The 20,885-nt window shown below is 39.2% G+C and overlaps 2 protein-coding genes across 4 annotated transcripts; both read left to right on the top strand.

The window, feature by feature from the left end:
- Window positions 1-720: 720 nt before the first annotated feature.
- On the top strand, window positions 721-8,834 carry capns1a (calpain, small subunit 1 a). The gene is made up of 11 exons (XM_085288258.1): window positions 721-854; window positions 1,821-1,877; window positions 1,976-2,012; window positions 2,112-2,204; window positions 3,534-3,591; window positions 3,725-3,789; window positions 4,824-4,892; window positions 5,336-5,414; window positions 6,435-6,551; window positions 6,650-6,708; window positions 6,817-8,834. Exons 2-11 carry the CDS (start codon window positions 1,831-1,833, stop codon window positions 6,841-6,843), a joined length of 651 nt encoding a protein of 216 aa, XP_085144384.1. The 5' UTR covers window positions 721-854; window positions 1,821-1,830; the 3' UTR covers window positions 6,844-8,834.
- An 8,551-nt stretch (window positions 8,835-17,385) lies between these two features.
- LOC146565250 (uncharacterized) lies at window positions 17,386-20,636 on the top strand. Of its 3 annotated transcripts, none has more exons than XM_085288257.1 (5): window positions 17,386-17,536; window positions 18,368-18,585; window positions 18,844-19,272; window positions 19,458-19,511; window positions 19,586-20,636. In XM_085288257.1, the coding sequence occupies exons 2-5, from the start codon at window positions 18,459-18,461 to the stop codon at window positions 20,026-20,028; spliced, it is 1,053 nt and encodes a 350-aa protein (XP_085144383.1). In that variant the 5' UTR covers window positions 17,386-17,536; window positions 18,368-18,458; the 3' UTR covers window positions 20,029-20,636. The 3 variants fall into 3 exon arrangements, with proteins under 3 accessions (XP_085144383.1, XP_085144382.1, XP_085144381.1); XM_085288256.1 differs by lacking the exon at window positions 17,386-17,536 and adding an exon at window positions 17,575-17,727; XM_085288255.1 differs by lacking the exon at window positions 17,386-17,536 and adding an exon at window positions 17,616-17,779.
- The last annotated feature ends 249 nt before the right edge of the window (window positions 20,637-20,885 follow it).

Below are 20,885 nucleotides of genomic sequence, written 5' to 3'. Positions count from 1 at the left end.
GGTGCTTCTATTACTGTGTTTTCACAGTACACACCTTTTTTAGGTGTACAATATGTGCCATGTTATGACTCAGAATAGGAAGTGGATTACTACATTAGCAACCACTACAACCAAGTAAGTGTTCCAGTTTCATGAGCAGGAGCTCTAGGTGTATGGGTTTAGAAGGTCACTGGCAAATACCAGTCCTCCAAACTGCAGTTTGGGAACCACATACAACAATAATTACAACAATCTGTTGGAAGTCTTTAGACCTTATAAAAAAAAATACTTCATCAAACCTTTTTCGATTCCCGCCCCACCCACTTCACAAATGAGAAGCGGCAATGTTGATCATGTGATTTTACAGTTAGAGCTTTGCAGGGGAAAAAAAATCCTGGCATTAATGTATCATAGTTTATCTGTCTTAGCGTTGATGCTCAGTGTCTTGAATTATTTTTGACTGAGATCTAAATTCCATCAACAAGAGTATACAAACAGAGCTAATTTATGGAAAAATGTGTTTCTTTGTAAATACAAGTAGCTAATACAAGGGAAGTGGTATTTTCATGCTTATGATATTATGCGTGTCTGATAACAAACACAAGGTAACGATTTGAAGGTACGTCATAAAACGCTGTTAGTATCACCGAGTAGTATAAAGACAGAAATCATTTGTATTCCATCATACTGAATTTGGTAAAGATAGGAGCCCGGAGCACAGGCGGAAATAAACCACCAGCCCTCCTCCTTCCTCCGATGTGTGGTCGTCAGTTGGGGCGTGTTGAAGAGCTCCTCCTACCAGCTGAGTTAGTGGAAGTCACGCAAGCCTCCCCAAATATCCTGCGGTCAACTTTACAAAGCTTGCTACGTTACAGGTAAATATACATTAAACGTAGCGATTTCATAGAACAAATGAAAACAGTTCGGGTTTAGTTAAGTGTCAAGTTTTACTGAATATGACGGCTATGTTTACTCGTGTAGCTGAATTAGCTCAGAGCTAAGATAGCAAGTGTAAATCAGCTGCTTTCCAGTATATCGTTAGTTTAAGTGCGTGCTGCGACGTTACGAGTTTTTCGTTTTCATACGGTATTTTAACGCCACTGAGCAGCTGCAGGGCGAATAACAAGCTGACCTGAAACAGTGCTAGTTTTGAAGCATAACGCTACATAGCATGCGGATATATATTCAGTTTGCGTCGTTACCTAACCACACAATCTAGCAGTGCTGTTTAGAGGGGGACGTTTTACTGACTAGACCCCCTCATATATGTTCAGAGATGTCATTATCGATTTGCGAAGAACAAAGATAACTTTTCAAATCTCATCCCGTTTCAGTCTGGGTGCGTCATGGATTTTCTTCCATATCAGGAAACATTTTAACAGGGTCTTTTGGGTGTGTCGTTAATTAATGAGTCTATGAAGAAAACAAACAGTGTGTTTAAAAACTACAGTGTTTGTGCGTCTTGATGCATGCTCAATCATTCAGGTAATTCAATCTCCAAAAGTTGATTCTGTTCATCTGGACGGGGCGTTTTCAGTGGGAGAAACGTTTCCTCACTCATCCAAATGACTTTTTCAGTCTCAGCTGACTGCAGGTTTCCCCAATCTTATAAACACTACATTTGCATAATGACTGAAACCAGCCCACTGAAGGAACAATGGGCTGGGAGGTCAGTTCCTTCATCATAATTATGCAAATTCTCATAATCATTGATCAACAACCACTGATCAAGAGTGTGATACGTGTGATTCAGTGTTTGTGAAGGGTGTCACGCATTTTACCGTGTGTTTATATATTTATTCAAGAAAAAACAAATAAATATTTGCATTTTGCATTCACAGTTGACAGAAGATGAATTTTGTCAAAGCGATTATTGGAGGCATCATTGATGCTGCTGGGTGAGATTCTGAAATAAGTACCAAGTACCAGGTAGGCAAAAATTTGGTCGGTCTGTTGGTCTAACATCTGCTTTTGATCTCTGCTCCTGCCTTTGTAGCAACATCGACCCAAACCAGTTTGTGCCTTCTCAACCCGTGAGTTTACATCGTTTCATCACTGCCCATCACTTCTAATTTCTAGATTGGTGATTGGTGATAGCATTTCTAATATTTTCTCGGGCATCTGTCCCACAGCCTCCACCACGCATGCCAGTTACGTATGCAGCACAAAATGAGAGTGAAGAAGAAAAGCAGTTCCGCAGAGTTTTCCAACAGATTGCTGGAGATGTAAGTGCAATGCCTAGTTATGCTTCTCTTTAAATCTGTTGCTTTTTTTTTTTTGCTTTTTTTTTGCAGTGATCTGTTTCATTTTTAATGTGAAAACATACAATTGTAATTTAGTGCTAAGAGGTATGGCCAAGCGATTGTATTATGGTGTTTTGGTTTGGTTTTTCTAACTTCTGGGATTCCCTGTTTGCTTTTTGTTGACATTAATATTAATGTGTCCAGCAGAACTGTCAAATGCAGCTTAAAAAACTCAGTTTGAACTTAGACTATTCCATTTTTCACACCTGTTTTATTTATTTTTCATTGACTGAATAATTACCTTTTCCTCTTCTGACGGGTGTACTATGAAGCTAAGTTTATGGCTTCGCAAACTGAGTTGAGCTTAAAGAGTTTTCTGTGTCCTAAAAGCGGCTCTCTTGTTATCTGGATAATTCACTGTAGTAACTCATGCCAAACACGTAACCTGGCCCACCGTGCATTTTATTGCCACAGGAATGTAAATATATTACTCTGATGGAGAAAAATATATCAATGTTTTTATATGTGACTCTAATCTGCTGCTAAGGACACAAACCAAGAATACTGGTTTAGTTAGAAAAAATGATTTCACTTTGATCTACTGACATAATAAAGCTAAAAAATATAACTCTTTAGGTCACTATCCAATAGGCTAATTAAACTGGATACATTTAAACATTTTTAAGTTGCAGCGCTCTAATGGGCAGCTGGCACTGCAGGCCTTAAAGCTTAAGGCTCTCCCTCCCATTCTACTTTTAAACTCTAGGAACCACAAGTAGTCTGAGAGTGAAGTGCTCTGTTGGGACAGTATGATACTACAATCTCTTTAAGATATGATGGGGCGAGATTATCCAAGACTTTGTATGTGAGGAGACAACTTTAAATTTAATTAAATTCAATCCCCAGCTGGAGTTTTAGGTTTTGCTGGGCCAGCTAAGGCAAAAAAAAAAAAAAAAAAAGCCTGACTGTGTTCACAATAAACCCGTCTGTCATTGTGGAGGAGCTGCTTGAGCTCCACCCACAATGCCTGTTAACCTGTTAACTGTTAAACAGTCATGGGTTGTTTTGGAACATCTGTTATACTGTTGCTGAATGTGGCCCCCGAGCCCTTCCCAGTGGTTAAAAGAGTATACCATGTTATGCTTCTTTTGAAAAACTCATCTCATTAAAATAAATAAAATCAAACCTATACATCAGGTGTATGACCCAGCAGTAATATGGATATTGTTTTGATCATTTAGATAAACCATACAGCTGTGTCTCTGCAGGTTTCTTCATGTTTTTTAATGATGTTCCATATTTTTCATGTAGGATATGGAAGTGAGCCCAAACGAGCTGATGAACATCCTGAACAGAATCATTGCAAAGCGTAAGATGTGTCTGCATTTGTCATACTTATTTTCATTATGCTTATGATTCAATTCTTCAGAATACATATACATTTTAGGGTTTCTTTTCTTTCTTTCTCTTTTTTACTAATAGATTTTTTTGTTATGTTTTAGATCATGATCTGAAGACAGATGGTTTCAGCATTGAGTCTTGCAGGAGCATGGTGGCAGTCATGGATGTATCTTTTCCTTCATTAGTACTCTGTGTGTTTTATATAACCTGGGTGACAGTATTGAACTGTCACTGACAGCAAAAGTTTAAAAAATGATGCAGAACAAATAGAAACAGACAACTAAAGTGGGGGATATGTTGGCTTAACAGGCCCATTCATACCTGTGGCTTACTAAAACCTTAAAGCTGCAGTGGACTGAAATCCAGAGAAAACCAAAAACAACTGAAGTCTTCATACACATTTTCTTTTACCCTCTCTGTTCTAGGCTCCTCCCATCACACAGTTCATATCTGGGTAAAAGTAAAAAATGACACTAAGCAATTATATAATTTAGAACGGCGACTTTACAAAATGCAGAAATGGATGTTGCTTTGAACATGTCTAAATATGTCTTTTGAAAACGACTTGAGCACTGTTAAATTGTATATACAGAAGTGTGTTAGTTAAAATCTGAATGGCCTATTGAAAGGCAACGAAACGATTCATTTTAGTTCATTTTTAACAGTTCAAGGTGGTCTGGTAATATAGCACCATACGTAGCACTATGGGTGACACACTTATAGGCACGTTATAGTTCACTGGGTTGTTGTAGTATGTATATCATCTCTGCTGTCCGCAGTTGGCTGTTTGACAGGGGTATATATTCTGTAATTCTGTTCATTGTCCTAATTGAACAATAACAAAACGCTTTAGCTAGCCCTTCATGTGTTGCTAAGCTGTGGATTTAGAAAACATCTGATGGACTCAAACTTAAAGACTTTTTTTCTCCTGAGCCAACATAATATTGTAGCAGTGGATGGGGAGGATTAATCACATTAAAATGTTTGGGAAGTTGAACACTGAGAGGACCACAAAGTTTCAGCTGACAGTCTTATTTGCATGTTTATGAAAAGAAAAGTTAAATGAGAAATTTGTAATATGTGGTGGATTCCCTACTGAAAAGGCATGTGAAACCCATTGTGCAAACACTGTGCAAGTAACTTCGCAACTGTTTGCTTAACTAGAGAAGTTGTTGTCTTTTGGCCTTAACGCTTTTTCAGTCTGACAGCACTGGAAAACTTGGCTTTCATGAATTCAAACACCTCTGGGACAATATAAAAAGATGGCAGGCAAGTACAGTTTCATTTTATTTATCCTGCACATCTGTTTCTCTGTTGCATAGTCTAAGGCATTACTGTGGTCAGGCTTAACCATTTACAGCAGGGGGGGGGGGGTCACAGAAGAATAAGTGGCTTAAAGATTTTACAGCATCAGCTGCTTAGGCGGGCTGATTTGAATACACACTGTGCCAAACTTCTCCCTAATTTGGTTAGCCGCCATGTTTTTACAACATAGAAATGTGATCTGTATAATTTTTTTTTTTTTTTGGCTGAAGGAGATACAAGTTGTAACTTGTATATGGTGGTGATTGAATTTAAACCTTTATGGCTTGGGAGTTGTGAATACAGCTCTTTTTCCTTTTTTCCTTTTACCCTTTTTAGGTTGTCAGTGATCTTACCAGGAAACCTGGGTTGCCACAAATGTTTTAAATGTTTCTATTGTTCTTACTTAGGGAGTGTACAAGGCCCATGACTCCGATCACTCCGGTGTCATTGGAGCAAATGAGCTGCCTGAGGCTTTCAGAGCTGCTGGTGAGAATTTTTTTGTTCTTCTGCATTGTTCAAATGGTTCCACAGCACTTCACAAGAATGAAGGGAAAAGATTTACTTAATCCTCTAAGAAGAGACACTGGAAAAACAATACCTATACATACAATAACTGTTGTATGTACATGATGTTAAGGTTCGTGTTTAGTTTAATAAGCCAGAAAAAATTTGAGGCTTGGTTTAATAATTAGTCATTTACAACCCCAGGTCTGAAAAATTTAGGACACTGTATGAAATGTAATGAAAAACAGAAAACGGCATGTTCACAATAGAAGATTGAAAATGTCAATGGAATGGATACAGTATGTAGACACATTGTTTCACTTGCAATGCAAACTCAGCAGCCTGCAACAAGTGCTTTAAGGTGATACTGTGCAAAGGAGGTAACTCCTAGAATCTGATGAAACACCTGGCGACGCATAGCGGGTTTATTTTTAAAGCCGAGAAATGCACCGTACCTACTGCGGGTGTGGTGCTTGTTATCGGACCCGGAGTTAGCAACATCCCCCAAGAACCCGAAGAGGAGAGTCCTGGCCCCTAGCCCTGCCAGTGTAGCAGAAATGATGACGGATGATGACGGCAGCAGCAGCCGTTCTTCTCTGCATGAGTAGCTCAATGTTGTTCGTGTGTAATTTACGTTGAGTAGGCTAACCACGTTATTACATCAATGCATGTAAGGTGAACTAGCAAACACCGTCGTAGTTACATGCAGCTGTCTTCTTGTTTGATGGCAGATACTCCCTTCACCCTGGCCAAAAAGGCTAAAATGACCAAAGAAAAATTGGAAAACCGTTAAACATGAGAGGTTTTAGGACAAAGTTTGTGTTCTTGATTCTTTAAGCACCGGCACCGTTTCAAAAGTACAGGTTTGGCACCGGTATCGGATAAAACCTAAACGATACCCATCCCTAGATATAAGCAGCACAGCCTTATCCAGACATAATGCACATGTACCTGTTGTTGTACTGCTTAATTGTAACACACAGTTGTGCGTCTCTTCGTTAGGCTTCCCTCTCAGTGGTCAGCTGTACCAGATGATCATTCGCAGATACAGCGATGAAAGTGGAAACATGGATTTTGACAACTACATTGGCTGTCTCGTAAGGCTGGATGCAATGTGCCGTAAGTTTCATTTTAAAGACCAATCACTAAATTAATTCTTTATAGTTTAGTGTGATAGGAATGATTGACTCGGAAGTTTAATACCTGTTCTGAATCAGGTGCCTTCAAAACCTTGGATAAGGATAACAACGGGACCATCAAAGTTAATGTTCAAGAGGTAAAGTAATCTTTGTTGTTTGTATCAGTGGGTTTTGACTTCAGTTCAGACCGTTTTAAAGTATTTGACTGGTTGTTTTGTTCTTTGCTTTTCTTTGTGTCTTTTCAGTGGCTCCAGCTCACCATGTACTCTTAAGTCCAGATCATGTTTCTCCGGCTTGTTTCATGGAACCACTTTGTTTATATACACAATTCGAGATATTTTAATCATCATCCCAATAACTTCCTGTGTTAGCAAATCCCTTGTGTGTGCAGGCTTATTTTCACAATTGCATGTTAATGGAAACATGTGGTATTCTTCACAGCTCTTAAAACTTACACGAAAGATTGGAAAACACTGTTAACAAAGCTGCATGCAGAATGCTGCCGTAGCTGACGATGATCAAAGGTGAATGCTAATAAACGCTTTGGACAGCTGTGAAATCACATAGTTGTGTAAAAGTGATAGTATGTTGAATTGCTGCCATTTTTTGGCATTTTCTTTTGATCTTCCTCACACCCCAAATTTCTAAATGGCACAAGAAGATCCTGCTTCTGCCGCCCTGGGATTTGTAATTTAAAATCTAATGTGAAAACCGTATTGCTCTTTGTCTGGGGCTGATTTGACAATCACCATGTCTTAGAGAATTGGTAGAAACATGTTTTTGCTCATTGGTTGTTTTTATCCTAAAACCTGATTGTCAGCTGGCTTTTTTTTTTCTTCTTTTTCTGCCTTTTAACTCCAAACTTTGCTGGGAATGCACCTGTGCGCTGCACAAGTGTTGTAAAAGACACACAAACCTCCTTCAGGTGTCACTTTATTAAAGATGTGACTTCTATTCTCTGAGCACAGGTCAGCTGTGATGTGGTAGACTAGGCATCGCACACCTCTTTCCACCCGTTCTACTAGCTTAGATCTTTCTAGGAATTGTGTGGGTGTGTGAGCGCTGATTGCTGTGTTGACAACTCTTTGTGGCTGCTATTAGTTCTGTTACACCTGTTGGGGCAGGTAGCCTATTTCATCAGTAAACATGTAGGTCCTTAGAATTTCATAAATTCTCAGTAGTTCCACCCAGTTTCATCCTGAGCAGAGGACTAAGCATAGTTGCAGCAAACCCCCCCAAAGGCAGCTCACACCTAACTGAATGATGTGTCACTCTGAATATTCCTTCCAGAAGAAATTATGTAGAGACATTATTATTATTAACAAATAAACACATTTCCATTGACCTCCTCTTATCATGGCTGTCACTCATGCAGTGATACCAAGAGCTGTTTTCAGGTGTTGTGGCTGAAGAGTGAGCCCATACAGTGTAACATGTGGCCACATCTCTTGCAGTTCTAAATGTTATGGGTGTGTCTAAGCAAGCATGAGCAACAGGATAAACAGGCTGTCAGTCTGTGCACACCCATGCAGCTCAGAGGAAGAGGTTTCATTTTATAAAACAGGTATGAGCACCATATCCTTGCTGAGACTCTGCCATGGAAGAGACCGCTGATGTTAAACTTTTCAACACTATATTCAGCGTTTGTGAAACCAGCCCCAGCTCCTCTGACTGTAGATTTGTGCTCACTGAGACTGTACTGGCTCACAGATTTGTGTTTGCTGGTGAGTTACAGCACTGTAGGAACACACAGCATGAATTATTGATTTCTACACTCCATTCTTTTACATCATAGACTGTTATTGCATCTTATCACTATTAGAATGCCTTTTACGGCCACTAGATGGCTACTTGGTTTTTAAACATATATATCCTGTACTTTCTGGGTCCTGCACTTAATGGTAAGTTGATGCAACGACCCAACATAGCTGACTTTATCTTCCATCTATAGTAGTAATGTACATTAAAGTGTGAAAGGTGTGAGCTTTGCTCGAAAGGCAAATGTGCCATGTTTTCTGTTTGAAGTGAAAGTCTGCCATAGTTTTGTGTCTCAGCTTTCTGATCACTTATGCCTCCATTAGATGATGCCAGCATAGTGTGTGAGCTGATGCTGTATGCCACTAATGCATGAAGCCCAAAGTGAAATGCCATAATTAAGGGGTTTTAATCCTGTAACTCTTTATGCCACAGCCATTAAACTGTTATTGGATTTGCTTGATAAATGACCTGTACTGCATTTGGAATAAAAACATCATGTTAAATATGTCAGTCTTATTATTGGTGTACTGCTGACAAATACTCTGCGTGGGTTATTAAAGAGTGACGCCTTGGTCAGTTTAAAGCAGAAGATGATCAGTGATGGATGTTTTGTAAACGGCTTCAATATGATCATAGACTCTGAAAGTTGAAACAAAGTTCTGTAAAAACATCCTTCTGTATACTGTGCGTGGCACATCATCTTCTGGTTTTCATGTGCATCTTATCACTTTTAAACAAAGACGCTTCTTGTTTGGAAAAGTGTTTAAAATGCATTTACTCTAAGGCAGAGCTGTCAGACTCACTCACTTTGATCTTAATGTCTCAGTTTCCTATATGATGAATGCGTAAAATTGCAGAAAACATTCTGGTAAGTTATTGCCCAAACCTTTCTGTAGTTTTTATTGATTAATGAAAATATCAATTTCTAGTAGATGGTGAAAAAACAGGAACTTTTCTGTCATTTCATTGATTATCTAATAATACTTTGGTATTTTTGAATGGCTATGTGGGAGGTCTTTATCAGCCCAAAAACTTGCACGACTTCTACAGATACAGTTGAAAGTCCAAAAATTGATGTGCTAGTTATTTTCCAAAGCCTTCTATTTGGCTGGATTGAAGTCTTTGCCGGGCTATTTCCGGCCCCTGTGCCTTACGTTTGACACTCCTACTAATACACACACACAAACAGATTTGTCAGACCCATCCTAAATTGATCTTTTTTTTTTACATTTAAGTAATTAACATGCCACTGAATAAAACATACAAGGGGAATTTGAAAGCTGTTTTGTGTGAATCCACAATATGTGGTCAAAGGAGCTCTTTATGCAGATGAGAGAGGCCATTCCTTAAGCTGCAAAATCAAAACTGTTTAATCAGAGAGAGCATGAGTATTTGGAGTGGTCACATCAGTGGTTTAGGATGTTCTGGGAAGACCAACAATGGTTTTTGGCAATATAAAACAAAATGCTGATATCTTCAAAGACAAGTGTGGTGGGTAATTGCAGGATCGTTTAGTAAATCGGCCCCTTAACATCATTCACTTTCTTCAAGGCTGCCATAAAGACAAAAGACTAACAAGCTGCACACCATCCATCTGCATTTAAAAGAAAAAAGAAGATGAATTAGAATGAAGTAAAAAAAAAAAAAAAAAAGACAAACCTGTTCTGGAACTGTATTTTTTTGAACACATGAAGATAAAATATATCTGCACGAGAGTTGATACAGAGTAATCCATGAACATGGATGACTTCATTAGCACTTCTCGATAATGTGACAGAGGACAGAAGCAGTTGAAGGAATTCTAAAGCGTATAGTTATGCTATTTACTCATATTCAGTCTCTATTACTGGCTTGGGCCACCTTTTGCCTTTATTCTTAATGGTGCTGAGAATATTTCTGAGAGATTTGACTTGACAGCATCACACATCCCACCACATCCCAAATTGGTTTGAGATCCGGTGTCTGCAGAGGCAGTTAGAAAACAGTGAACTCAATGTCATGTTAAAGCATGGACCAGTATCCTGCTGACAGTGATCAGAAGATGAGCACATCGTGGTCATTTAAGGAACACGAGGCAGGATGGATCTATGCAGTCATTTATGCCAAATTCTGACCCTCTCGTAATTGAGACTCATTAGATCTGACAACGTCTGACAATGGCTGTGTGGAAAAATCTCTGTAGTTAAGAAGTTTCTAAAATACTCAGACCAGCCTGTTTGGCACCAACATTGACAGTCACTTACGTCACCTTTCTTCCACAGTCTGATGTTTGGTTTGGATACAGACCACAAGGATGAAATGTTAGCATGGCAAAAATCTTCTTTATGTAGCTCCTTTTAGATGTTGCCATAGCATACAGTCTGACTCCATCTCACTCTGTCTCCAACATCCTCTTCTGTCACACCAACCCTCTGCATGCTGTACTTTACTGCGTTCATTCATCTATAAACCTCTGAGATCTTACTTTTTCCTCCCTCCTGGCAGCTCTTTTGTTCACTATCTCCACTCTCCCTCTGCACGTGTTTAAACCATCTCAGCATTGCCTCTCTAACTTTGTCTCCAAAGTACTCAACTCGAGCTGTACCTCTGATGTAAAGTACTCATGTCTAATCTTGTTCATCCTAGTCACTCCCAGTGAAAACCTTTACATATTCATCTCTGCCACCTACTGCTCAGCCTCCTTCTCCACCTTCTCAGCAACATCTTATAAACCTTCCTTTTCACTCTTGCACCTGAGCTCCTGTCACACTCATCTCCATCAACTCCATCCTGCCTGTAGTCTAATTTTCACCTAACCTGTGCACTGTCTGTTGCTTTGGATAGTTGACTTCAGGTATTTAAACTCATCTACCTTCACTACCTCTACTCCTTGCATGTTCACATTTCCAGCTGTTTTCTCTCGTTCCCACAAGTATTCTGTCTTGCTTCTACTGACTTTCACTCTTCTTCTTTCCAGGGCATACCTCTGCCTCTTCAGATTCTCTTCCACCTGCTTACTATGCTCATAACAATATTATCTGGAAGCATCAGAGTCCATGGAGATTCCTACCTGACCTCGTCAGAGGTCAATCACCATTGTATACAAGATGGGGCTCAGAGCAGATCCCTGATGAAATCCCACCCCCATCTTGATCCCAGCTCATAATGCACTCAATACTGTTTCACTGACTTCACACATGTCCGTTACTACTACCCTGCCACTGCTGACCTACGTAGTACCACATTTCCTTTCTTGGCATCCTATCATATGCTTTCTCTAGATCAGGGGTGGGCAACTCCAGGCCTCGAGGGCCGGTGTCCCTGCAGGTTTTAGATGTGTCCTTGAACCAACACAGCTGATTTAAATGGCTAAATTAGCTCCTCAACGGCTGTGTCCCAATTCAGGGTCTGCACGCTTGAAGTACGCATTTTAAGTGCGGTTACGTCACCGCCACGCGACGACGGCTGTCCCAATTCGAAGTGTGCTTCAAATACATACTCCAAATGCGCCGTCGATTTCCCAAAATACCAAGCGTGGTCCGGTGCATGCTTCGTGGTCCCATATATCCCACAATTCATAGCGCGGCGGTGGGTGTGGATAAGTTTGCCGCAGAAAGGAGCTGCCGAAGAGGTTTCTTTTTTCTTTTCTCCAAACTTTATTGAAATTATAAAGCGAACAGTCAGTCATTCCAGTACATACAAGGCAAATAAGAGTAACAATATACAGTACAATGAAATAGGAAGGATAAATAAATAAAGGATAAAAAAAGGAAAAAAAAAGGGGGGGGGGGTGTGACAGACTTCATAACAACTTTGTACACAGTAAAAAATGGAGTGTCAATATTTCAGAGTAAACCTATTTTAACCTAGATAGAGTATTTACAACTCTATGAGGAGTAAACCAGCTCTAACATCAGAGTTAAAAGTCAGTGTAAAGTTTGTTAGTCACGCAGTGAAGACTTCACTCCACACAGTGTTGATTATTACCAGTCCGCAGGCGTGTGTGGCCTCAGAGCTCTAATGCGCATGAAATTTTCTCCGAAGAGCTGCCACAGTCAGGTAAGTGAAGTTAACATTCCCATATTGGTAACATTGTTTAAAAGGTATTTTTAAACTAAGTAGCTCTTTATAGTTTCACTGATGTCGAGTGAGGACATGTTAGCAGCATTTACCCATAGGTTTAATGGCATTCCAGTAGCTACATGCTAGCAGTTGCTAAAAGTTAAGATGTTCGTTATCTTCTCACTGCGTTAATATGAACCTAAAACATTTTAACTATGTATTTCTGCTGTCTAAATAATATCATTGTCACATGTCAAATCGCACAGTTTGAACAACTAAATTACCGTTTATCAGTAAGCTAATAATCGCTAATTAGCTTACATAAGCGAACATACTTTCAGAAAAAGTGGGTAACATTACCATAAAGTTAACTTTACTGGTTTATATTATTTTAAGCAAATGCCAAAGGCATACACTACTTTAGAGTTTTGCTCATTATTTAGTAAGAAATATGTATTTTGTGTAAATTAACTGATAGCAATGTTAATGACATGTTAAGTAATATTAAGTAATGTTCCTATTTTATAGAAAGGTTTAAGAGTACGCAAAAACCAAATCTCTGAGAGATGCAACCAGAAGACGGATGAGAAACATACTTGAGGCTGAGATGACAGAATGACATGGGTAAGAATCAAAAATGTAAGATATAAAGAAACATTTTAAACATTGTATTATTTTTAATTGTGATGTTTAATGCCAATTATTGAATTTATACATTAGGACATCTCCCCCTAAAAGTGTAAGAGTGATGTATGCGCAGGGCATTGTTGCTCTGTCTCCATATCTGGAAGACCCATATTCACAACATGGATATGTAAGTAAAGGGAACTTTTCAACATTACATACATAATTGCCCTCAGAAATGTTGATAACATAGTCCTTCTTCGTTTATTTAATTACATAGAAACATTACTACGATCCAGAGAACAGTTCAGGATACATTGCATGGCGGTTGAAGACCATTCAAAGAAAAGCTGTGGAGGAAAGAAGCGTCTCAGTTTGCAAATCTCCCAAAAGTAAGTTCACTTATCATTTAAATGATACTGATGTAATTTGTAGGCAGGATTCAATCATACACCTCTCTATGTTCTGTATTTTTGCATTACAGATAGAACAAGATTTCTGACTCCTGTTTTGTGAGGTCACTGGGAGCAAATTCTTGGAGAGGTGGCTCACCAATCTCAAAGCAAAGGTTGTAAAGGAAAGTCATGGACTTGTCCCCACCTCAGAGCTCTTCGAGTTAATGTGCAATGCTGAGTCAGGTACTGAAGTTGAGAATGGTATGATTGTGACTGTTTTTATTTGCCATTGTTGGTTATATAGGTAATTCTGTCAATTCAATGTATTTTTGGAATAATTCTTTGTTTATTCGTCTGTAGGCTGGGACAGTGACTTGTCTACTATCTTGCTGCTGCTACATCTGCTACTACCATCTGCACAAGGGCGAAAGAGACCAGGAAAGATGTCTGCATCTCAAGCTGTCAATAACCTCATCAAATTCCCAAAGGTATGTTGTTTAAAATATACTTTCCATCACCTCTATTTTCATGGACAGTGAGTTGAGCTAATCTACTGTCAGAGGATAGTCACTTAATACTGTTGTTTAATGTGTTGTTGTAGGCTGGAACCAGTGTACAGCAGCATCTAGACAACATCACCCGAAGCAGTCAGCCCTACCATCTTACTCAGGGATCCACAAGAAGCAGCATTCACAGCTTCATTGTGATTGAGAAGCATGCACTTCCATGTAATGCGACAGGTTCTGTAGGAGCCCTTGATGAACTCTTTAGGGCCCATTATGTCTTTGGTACATCATACAGTTCATCCCTGACCAACTTTGTTACTTTTCTGCAACTACGACATTGGGGAAATGTCATATTGCTTTCTCTAGTGAGCATCATAGAACTGTGAATTGTAAAGGTTTGTTACGTTAATTAAATGACACTGAATTGAGAAACATAATAAATGCTGTTACTTTAACCTGTATATTTGTTATTTCCATAATGTAGGATAGATCAGTTATTTAGTAATATAGCATCATAAGATGAATATGAAAAGAATCACACTACAGAGAAATAAAAATGATATATTATTACACATCAGAGTGTTATTATTAAACTAAATTTGGAGTAAAAATAGCTCTATAAAGTGTAATCAAATTACTCTGAACAGTGTGAATAACCCTCAGTGTTAAATATTTTTACACATTTTGTTGTTAATTTTGACACTAAATTGAGTACAATTAACACTGAAAAGTTAACACTGGCCATAGAGTAAATTTAACTAATTTTGAGTGGGACCAAATGTTATCTGAAGCAGAGTTAAAATCAACTCTGTAAGTGTAAAATTGACACTTGGTTTTTTACTGTGTACTTGAAAGTTGTGACAGCTCATTCGTTAAACATTTCTGAATGAATTTCAATCAATGATAAACCTTTTTTATTGGAAGTTAATTTAATAGAGTTTAAGTAATATTCTATTTCAATCAAAAACAAATTAAATGATGGGGTTGAGTTTTGGAATTTACATTTATGTATGTGGAATTTCCCTAATAAGATGGAGCGGCCGAAAAGTGAACTGTCAAAAGTACTGAACATGACGTCACTTATTTATGAATAAGCTTAATAATTAAAGTCAGTCATATATCCACAAACACAACAAGCTGAAAGTCAGTGATTTTATATATATATATCTCATAATAATCTGACAATACTATAAAATTGGCCATATTATATTTACATTACCACAGTGAGATGACTTTAGTCTCATGAACAACTAATTGTTATTTACTAACTAATCTTAAATGACTGTTCAGCACAGAAATGAAGCCCAACAATCATGTTTTACAGTCCCGTGGTCTCAGCCTCAGATACTCAACTAATCAAAGTGATGTCAAAAATGAATGACCAACAAAACATTTTTCTCCTTCATTTCTGTCAAACAAAGCTGTATGTAACGTGTCTCGCGGTTAGTATCATGGTTGCTAGGCAACCTGAACAGCGCGACGAAGCGTATACCGTCCCATTTCACAAGCCTCTCACTTCCGCACTTCTCGTACTCATAGTACGCACCGTACGTAGTACCCGTAGTGCGCGTACTTCAAGCGTGCAGACCCTGAATTGGGACACAGCCAACATGTCCCGCAGTTCTCCAGAGGCCTGGTAACGAACTAATCATGTGATTCAGGTGTGTTGACCCAAGGTGAGATCTAAAACCTGCAGGACACCAGCCCTCGAGGCCTGGAATTGCCCACCCCTGCTCTAGATCCACAAGGTTGTCATGGCAAAAACAAACTGGTGAAACTGAGACTTGTCAAATGTTTCCTTGAAGTTTTGTGCAAACCTTATTAAAATTAAAATAAATTAATGATTCTGCAAAGCTCGGAATAAACACTTTGCATGATGGGATGCTTAAGTACTAATGCCGCCTACTTTAAGGAGTCAGAAATATATGATTGAGAAACAGGTGGGAAGTAACAAAGTGCGAATTCTTTCTTGCTGTACAATTTCAAGGTATCTGTACTTTACTTGAGTATTTTTCTGATAACTTTTTACTTTTACTCCCTTCATTTTAACACAAATATCTGTACTTTCAACTACTTCCATTTTCAAAACAGGCTTAGTGCTTTAGGCTCAGTGGTATCATTTACAGTGTTTATACTCGTAGGCCTACTTTAGTAGGCATATGTTGTAGTCAGCTTCTAGCTAGCACTACAGATGAGGAGTAAGCATGAAGGGAGTAGCGTTTCTACTCGACATAACATTTCTATCAGCTCAACAAAATCAGCAAACACACTGCTGAACAATGGGCTGTGAGGTCAGTTTCTTGGTCATTAATATGCAAAATGTCATGACTTGACATAAAGGAGAAGGATGTACACATCCTGGACAGGGAGGAACGCTGGTTTGAGTGGGGAGTCAAGGAGGCCACTTAGGTGAAAAAGGAAAGACCATCTCTGAATCGAGGAGGGGGCCTAAGGGTACATCTTTCACCATCTTACAATGTTGTGATTGCAGCCATTTCCCAACTGCCCATTGATCAAGGGTCATGTCAATTTGCATATTAATGATCAAGAAACTGATCTCATTGTTTGCCCATGGTGCTAGTTTCAGTGAATATGTACTTTTTATAAGGATGGGGAAACCTGCATTGATCTGAGACTCAGGAAGTCACTTGGGTGATTGACTGAAAACATTACAACCAGATGATGTGTTTTATGGGTTACATGAAAATACTCTGTAGTTTGTGAATGATAAAAAGGTTAGTTTGCATTAAAATGGTAAATTCACAGTAAAACACTGTGTTTGACTGCTACACAGTGGCTGTGGTGGTTAGTGCTGGTTTAAATCAAGTGTGATTAATTTACATTTAAGCTGATGATTCTGAGCTCCATTTACTGAATTCAATTGTTAGACCAACTTTATACCATCTAGTATAAAGACATCATACAGTATGCTGTTGGTGTAGCAAATGGAAGACAGCTCCCAGTGTAACTACTAACTGTACTTATGTTTCTTTTTATGTGTGGAGGCAAAGTCACCCTCTTGTGGTCTAAATAACACATTCAAGCTAAGCACATTCATTAGAATTAGTATTTAGATTCAAATAACATTTGTATTCTCATATGTCTGAATAATTAATATTTTATTCTGACACGGTGTGGAGCACCCACAATTTCGTTGTCCATATATATTATGACAGTAAAGGGCTATTCTATTGTATTCTATTCTAATATTGTATTTGTATGACATTAATAGAGCAGAGTTACCTGTCCATAAAAATAGATGGTATAATTGTCTTTCAAGGAGCTACTTTTTATTTTCGGACTTTGAGTACATTTCAGAGATTGTGCTTTTTTACTTTCACTTGAGTAAAGAAGTGGAATCAGTACTTCAGCGTTTACTGGAGTATTTTCTAACACAAGTATCTGTACTTCTACTTAAGTACAGACTGTATGTACTTTTGCTACCTCTGCTGAGATCACGTTGCTCTGGGACACCCATCCATAGTTCCGCTATCCATCCATGGCAAACGATACCGAAATCCGGCTAGAGCCTTCAAAATAAAAGTCGCACAGCTCTAAAATAGATTATAAAACTCAGCAGTTAAATGGCCAGATAAATGATTGTCGTCGCTATATGTTAGATGTGAACCAAACACTCATAGGTAAGGTTGAATTCCCACTCTAATGCCCCTGTTTTCGTCAACAAGCTTTACTTAGCTATGTAGTTAATATTAACCGGACACAAATTGTGAAGTGATGGCGTCACAGCGGGTAACTTGACAATTGCTATCTTGGCGATAAGGAAGTTTATCTTCACGTTTCCGGACTAAATCCCAATTTATTTAACTCGGGGGTATGTTCATAATCTCATTAGCTATTTCTGCTATCGGCATGTACCTCTTGAGGTGAGGTTGCGTTTTAACAACGTGTTTGTTAGCCAAACAAGCGTAGCGTTAGCTAACGTTGCCTTGGTGCATATAGCTAGCATAGTGGGTATTTTGTAATTTTACTTTAGGCTAGCTAAGTGTTCAGCGTACTGTAATGGGAGATGACAGAGCCATCACTCAATAGAATAACGAGCGATATGTAAAGGTATCCTTAGCAAGTAGCTACGAGTGGCTTCTAAATGTAACAAGCTAACTATGCTATCGCATGTGTGAAGTGAGCACAGCATCCTCCATTGTTCATTCACTCCTCCAGAGCTGATAGTGTAAAGCTGAGCCTGAGCTATTTTCCTGCTTAACCTTGAAAGCTGTGTATGTTACAACTTAAATTTTAATTATATTAGTTTATTATGAGTTTAACTTATCGACTAACTCGAGCTCCAGAGGTGTCCGTGGCTCTTTTAAACATGCAGGAGAATAACAGATTATGAATACTACTAATCTGACGTTTCATCATGCCAGTTGTTTTTGTATAACCGTTAATCTAACATTAAACTCACATCAGAGAGACAAGACACGATTTACCGTCCACACTTTGTTGTTAATCAGACTGTTGAGCCTCCTATCAGACACCTGGAGGAGCTGAAGCACAGCAGAGACCTCAGAGCAGCTTGATACCTACCGACACAGTGTGTGAAGAATGTCTTCACCCATATACTACAATCAAGACAGTGTGACACGCTTCAAGAAAAGAAAGGCTCGTTTCTCTTTCAGTGAAGTCCACATATTGCTGGATGAAGTTAGGAAGCACCGTATGGTTGTTGTGGGTATGTATTAGCTTATCAGTTGCTTACAGCATTTAGGATTTTTATTTTTTTTAATTCAGCTCTTTCTGAAAAGATTGTGTCTGGAGAATGAATAAATGAGTGTGATGTGGCTGGTCATGAAAACGTTACCAGCAGAGGTAATTGAAACATTTAAATGTGCAAAGTATGCAAGAACTGAGTGCGAATTTCTGTATTATAATAACTTTAATCTTATGCAGTCACTGACAGTGACAGGATTTCTTTTTTTCATTCCCAAAGGCAAATTCAATCGTGGTGTGCCAACAGACATGAAAAAGCGCACATGGGCAGAGATTACTGCACGGGTCAATGAGATTGGAGAGTGCCAACGTGAGGTCATAGAAGTCATCAAGAAGTGGTCTGACCTAAAGTGTGACACAAAACGGAAAGTGGCTGCTATGAGGTCGGGGACAGTGCCCAACAGAGGCCTCAACTCACGCCTTTCCCGGGATCTTAACCAGACAGAGAAAATAGTCCTCCAGATACTGGAGATGGACGATGAGGAGCAGAGCTCCGGTGACTTCGGCCTGCTGGGGGAAGACGACGATGTGCCAGAGGAGGAAGAAGAATTGGACGAGGATGATATGATTGCAATGCAGAGCTCTCCTAATGGCGGGTTGGACATGACACCTATGCCTCCACCTTCTTCCTACAAGATAGGACAGTCAGGTAGCAAAGGGGGTCACATATTGACCTCATTTCAGTCTAAACATGAGTGCATTGTGAACACACACACATGTCCTATAAATTATTGCATGCAGTGTCTTTTTTCACATTCCTGCAATTAGTTTTATATGAACTGTAAAAGTGACAATAAAAGTGATTTGATTTGATTTGAACTGTTAATGTTGCAGGGGACTCATCACAGCCATCTTTTGATGTGCAATATGAGGTGCCTCCAGCAGAAGGTGAGCTGTCAAGAAATTGCTTTTCTGGTTTATGTTAGTACTTAGAAAATGCTGATGTGTCTTATTTTTCTCAGATACTGAAAATGCATTTGGAGACTCGGACGATGAACAAAGAGACGATATGCTTCCTTCAACTCAGACAGCAAAGCCAAAAGATGATCACCAAGCTAACAGCAGCACCCAGAAACAAGCGCAACCTCACACGTCTACTGGACTGCCGGCATCTGCGGCTGCGTTTCCGTCGCCCGGTCAGTCCTCGCAGAGCACGAGAGACAGCATGCTGCACAGTGCATCGCTGAGCCTTCAGGAGCAGCACGCCACCAACATCCTGCTGGAGACTGTGTCGCGCTCCCTGGAGCTTCTGTCGGAGTCAGTGCAGCAGCTGGCAGAGACTCAGCAGGAGTTTGTGCGCGAGTCGCTGCAGCTCCAGCGGGAGACGGTGCAGGTGCTCAGAGACTTCACAGGTGGAGCCATCGCACTCATGCATGACAAACTGAATGGACGGCCGGCATTATAACAGCAGTGACACATGGAGGTGTGAGGGTCTGTTATCTCACTGACGTCACACATGACCTTCAGGTGCAGGAACTTCTCGGTTCTTTTGGACTTCACCTGTGGTTTTTAAATCAGCAGATTTTCTGTGGTTATATTTTAAAACTATTGGTAGACTCATTGTATCGTTGGAATTACTGTTTGTGTGGTTATATGAAAGTGGATTGCAAAAACAACCAATATTAGCCATAAAGAAAGAACCTGGAGAGTTTTTCGTTTTGCTACTGACAGTGAGACTCCACCACATTTTCTATTGATAAAACAACTTGTTTAAAGCCTCTGAAAAGTTCTCAGAATGCGTTTGTGTCCTTATGTTGTACGTTTCCCTTACTTTATGTCTGGAGATTATCACGTGTACTGTAATGGTGAGTGGATGTCTGCACTTGACCATTATATGGTCTTTATGTCTGAGCGCTAACTGTGGTGTGTGTTAGATACTTTTAAAATACAAGTAAGTATATTATTTGTGATTGATTTTGGTTTTTTACATTGCAAACATGAACACTTGAATATGAAAATTTCACTAAGTTCTTTTAAAAATATAATAAACTGGTGTATTTAAACAGAACATAAGCCAACCTCTGAGCTGTGATCTATAACATGCAAACACTCTACAATTTCCAAGTGTCCTTTTGTGCAGGAACTAAGTGCTTCCGGTGAAGCTACCATCTTTAAATTACACCCTGAAAGTCCTATTCTGATGACTAGCACATCTGAGATGCTTGGTTGATCTCTTGCAGTGTGTCAAATGGGAAACGTCATGTTGTGTTTGACTTTGAGAAAGAAGGTTAAGTCAGAGAGGCACATCTAGCGAATATGGGT

The sequence above is a fragment of the Mchenga conophoros genome, linkage group LG10, assembly GCF_057382185.1.
Source record: "Mchenga conophoros isolate Kocher_MC1m ecotype Shallow Benthic linkage group LG10, M_conophoros_male_GT1.1, whole genome shotgun sequence".
Lineage (NCBI taxonomy): Eukaryota > Metazoa > Chordata > Actinopteri > Cichliformes > Cichlidae > Mchenga > Mchenga conophoros.
This window is presented reverse-complemented; position numbering and strand designations above follow the sequence as displayed.